Source organism: Alligator sinensis, unplaced genomic scaffold, assembly GCF_000455745.1.
Source record: "Alligator sinensis unplaced genomic scaffold, ASM45574v1 scaffold971_1, whole genome shotgun sequence".
NCBI lineage: Eukaryota > Metazoa > Chordata > Crocodylia > Alligatoridae > Alligator > Alligator sinensis.
The window spans coordinates 1,069,475-1,073,733 of record NW_005842559.1 but is presented as its reverse complement, the minus strand read 5'-3'; the positions used below and the strand labels follow the sequence as shown (position 1 = coordinate 1,073,733).

The window sequence follows — 4,259 nt, the reverse complement described above, 5'->3', positions numbered from 1 at the left end:
GCTTGGGGTGCTGACTGAGACCCTGTGGCTACGGGGACTGTGAGTAAGTGGCTGAAGGCTTACAAGGAGCTAAGCCCCAGGATGAGAGGTATCCGAGTTATGCTGCCAGCATGCTTAGAGTTTCTGTTATAGCTTGTGGGCTTATTCTTTTGTTGTGGTTATTCCCCGGGGACCATGCAGGTACTGATAAGGGAAGGTTGGAGTCCCAAGGTGCTAGAGAGGCAGGAGGCTTGAGCCTGCCAGGGACAGGACACTGATAGAGAAGGGGCAAGATACTGAGCCAGAGACAGGGCTGGGGCCCAGCACCTAAGAGGGGCAAGACCAGAGCCCTAAAGGTGGAGGGTGGGGCAGAGATTGATAAAGGCAGAGAGGCCCAAGCCCAAGAGTTGCAGAGAATGATAAAGGCTTAAGAGGACTAAATGGACTGAAGCAGAGATCGGGAGCAAATCCCTGCTAATGAATAAGTGGTAACACCTGTGACCCTGTAGGGGAGGTTAGAGACTGAATGGGTATCTGGCAATCTGCGATGTGCGTATAGGTCAGGAGGGCCCACTTAACGTAAAGGATGGAATAAGATCAATGGGTATGAAAAGACTCTGCAAGCAGGTAACCAGAGCAGGGGTCCCTCTAGGACCCTTGGGGGCAGCTTCCCTTTTCCTATGTCAACTATTCTAACTAAGGCATAGCAGGAAAAAAAAAGGGAGGGCAACCTAGAGCTGATGCAGAGCAGAAGCTGAATGGCCACTACAAAGTGTCATGGCTGTCCCTGGAGCCCGAGTCCTGTTACACCCCGGGAGACCTGCAGTTGTGTCAGGGGCTGGTCTTTACAGACAGCTTGGGCTTGCTCTAAGACAGGGGCAGGCAAAATACAGTCCACGGGCCTGATTCGGCCTGCCAAGGACTTTCATCCGGCCAGTAGCACCCACCATTAAATTGTGCCCTGCCCAGCCCTTCTGCCCATGAGGGTGGGTCTACCTACATGTAGACACAGCCCCAAACGTACCCTATTGCTTCACTCCCGCCCTCATGCATAGAAGGGCCCGGCTGGCCAGCATGCAACTTCTGCGTGGGGTTGCTACTGCCACTGCTACAGCCCCTGGGGACCTGCTCTGCTTCCCCTGTCTCCTGCTGACTCCAGGCAGGAAGCAGGTAGGGAAGCAGGGGGGCAGGCCTGCAGCTGAGTGGGAGCATGGGGCTGAGGCTGGTGGCAGCATAGAGCCCCACCCAGGGGGGTCGCAGCAGCATGGGCAGTGTGTGGGTGTGAGGAATGGTGAGAAGTGTGGAGACCCCACTCTGTACATGGTGCACAGCTCCAGCAGGCAGTGGCAGCAGCAGCAGGCAGGGTTCTCAGGGCACAAGTGCCCGGGGGGCACACCTCTAGCCAGCACTGCACATCGCAGCAAGGGGCGCAGCCTGCACCGGATCACATGTATTGCTGGTGCTCCCTGCCACTTGTGTGCAGCCCCTGCACTTGCGCAGCCCAGGAGGGGAGCCCCATGTGTTTGAGCTGGCTGCCTTTCCTGCCAGGGCTGCGCAGCACAGGAGAGAAGCCTCAGGCATGGAGCTGGCTGCTTTCTCCGCCTGGGCTGAGCTGCAGGGGAGGGAAGCCGCAGGTGCCTTTCCCTGGGCAGCAGGGAAGGCAGCCAGCTCCAGCACGTGGGGCTTCTCCTGTGCTGAGTGGGGAAGGCAGTCACCTCCAGCACTGCAGCTTCCCTCCCGTGCCTGGCGAGTGCAGGGGCTGTGCATGAGTGGCAAGGAGCACCAGTGATACAGGCAGCCTAGCAAAGGATACAGCCCTCACCGCAATGCACAGCGTTGGCCAGAGCCACACCCCACCAGGCGCCTGCTCCTGAGCACACAGCCTGCTGCTACTGCCATGGTGGGAGAGTGGGGGATGTCAGCACCCGCCCCCATCCTCCCTCCCTCAGACACCCACACCCTGCCCACACAACCCCCATATATACACAACCCCCCCAACATGCCCCACACCCCCTGCTAACTCCCCCCCATCCTACCACACACACCCACCATATACACGACACCCCCCACACTCCACCGTACACCCCCACACTATGCAAAACTAAGACTTTTTATTTTTGAGTTATTATGAAATAACCTCTATGTACAGTATGCAAACACAACTTATGACAAAAATATTTTTTGTACCAAAATTAAAGTATGTTATAGTAGGCATATGACTTTTAGTGTATGATTTGGTTTTCTCTGATTCTAAGATTGCAACCCCACCAAAACTCACTAAGCTGCCATCCGCCTGAAATCATTGCCTGCCCCTGTTCTAAGAGCAGAGAGATCACCTGGGCCAGAGAGAGGGAGGGAGGGCTGAGTAGAGGGGACTCCCTCCAGGGTCAGGGAGACTGGTTAAAACAAGGCCAGAGATACCCACATGATAATTTGCTGGGCAAAATCCCACGCCGAGCTCAGGAGCACAGTCTAAGCTGGGTTGAATCAAGACTGGATTGTAGCATAGGCCGGAGACTAAGCCAGAACCAGGGCTGGATTGTGTCCCTAGCGAACAAGGGTGGGGGGAAGGTGAAGATCACGGACTCGGTGTCAGCATCAAGAAACGACACCTGCCCCCCTGCACAGTCCAGACAGACCTGCACCCTGTTGGGCACCTGGGGCAGGGACAGGCGGGTGGGAGCAGGCGCCGTGAGAGCCTCAAACTCACCCACCCGGCACCGGACAGCCCAGATCCCGGCCTCGGGGCTAAGGCTGATCCATCCCACCCTCTTCACAGACTCTCTGGCAACCCCCACAGCCCAGATGTGTGCTTTTCCGACCTCCACCTCCCAGCAGTGTCTCCCGGAGGTGAATCTCTCGCAACCCAGCACACACGTCTCAAAGAAAAATCTCTCAGGATTGTTGGGCAAATCCTGCCGTGTTACTACCCGTGTCACACTTCTCCCATCCGCAGACACAGTGAGACAGGGATGAGCCATGTCTGAATCCAGAGTCACCGTCACTGGCAGAGAGAATCGCAGCGTCAGGGCAGAGCTCAGCCCCGGGGCAGGCGGGGCCGTTCCTCCCCCTCCCCACCTCCCTGTCCTGCCTGGGATCGTCCTGGACCCCCCCCGCCCTGCCGGGAATCGACCTGGGCCCCAGGAGCTGCCTCTGCCCTGGGCCCTGGAGCCTGAGCACAGACGGCCCCGCGGCTCCACAGCCTGGCACTGGCAGCCGCTCCTGCTCCTGGGCCCCTCAGTCAGGAGCTGCCTCTGCCCTGGGCCCTGGAGCCTGAGCACAGACGGCCCCGCGGCTCCACAGCCTGGCACTGGCAGCCGCTCCTGCTCCTGGGCCCCTCAGTGGGGGCTGCCCCATTCCCAGGAGCAGGGACACGGGCAGGAAGGGGCCCAGAGCTGTGAGTGAGGGGGGGCAAGAGGAGGCAGGCGACAGCCTCACGCTCCCTCCTCTGACCTGCCCTGCACTCCCAGGCTGGGAATGGAGGTGAAGAGGCAGCTGTGGAGGGGAGCTGCTTGAACAATGCAGGGGGTGAGGCCAAGCAGGGCGGGGGGATGAGGAGTGGCACAAGGCAGCAGCATCTTTCCCCCACTGCCCCCCCCCCCAATCCCCCAACAGCAGGGAACAGCCCCGAGGAGAGGGAGGCGGTGGGAAAAGAACCAGGAGAGTCTCTGCCAGGGGCAAGAAGAAGGACACAGCAGCCCCGAGGGACAACTGCCACCTCCCACCACTGAACTGAGCAGCTACACATCAGTCCAAGGGCCCAGGCCTGAGTGGAGAGAAAGTGTTCGTGGCTTGTGCAGGATTCTGGGAATTTGCTGTGACTCAGGACAATCCCCACGAGAGCTTACCCTTGGCATATGGCTGTGGTACATCCCGGCTTATCTTCTCCAGGCCAGATGGCAGAGTGTCTGGAGGGGGAAAGAGCACAGACATGACACTTCCTGCTGTCAGGCTGGTACAGACATTGCAGCCCAGGTCCCACCTCTCTGACCCAAGTGCCTCAGACTGAGCAGAGATGCTGGGGTGGCCCCATCTCTACCCCAGCTACCAGCACCTTGTAGCTGTTGTAACCTCAGAAGCTGCCCCTGCATCTCCCTGCCCCTTGACAGTGACACCATCTCTGCCTGGAGGTGCCAGGGAGCAGAACAAAGGTGTAGCTTCCCCCAGGGAATGCCCCTCCATCTGTCTGGCCTACCCCCCTCTACTTTAGACACACATGGGGGCCCTCCCTGTGCCTGCTGCTCCTGGGGAGGAGGGAGGAGAAGTGGGAGGGCAGATTT

The 4,259-nt window shown here is 59.0% G+C and overlaps 1 protein-coding gene across 1 annotated transcript in view; it reads right to left on the bottom strand.

Moving 5' to 3' along the window:
• Positions 1-2,289: 2,289 nt before the first annotated feature.
• The window catches only part of LOC102376486 (zinc finger protein RFP-like), an 11,031-nt gene continuing 9,061 nt past the window's right edge, over positions 2,290-4,259 (bottom strand). The window contains exons 6-7 of the mRNA XM_014524016.2: positions 3,828-3,887; positions 2,290-2,983 (exon numbers count right to left, since the gene is read on the bottom strand). Of these exons, the coding sequence (XP_014379502.2) occupies positions 2,439-2,983; positions 3,828-3,887 (605 nt within the window). The 3' untranslated portion in view covers positions 2,290-2,438. The remainder of the gene's footprint in view (positions 2,984-3,827; positions 3,888-4,259) is intronic.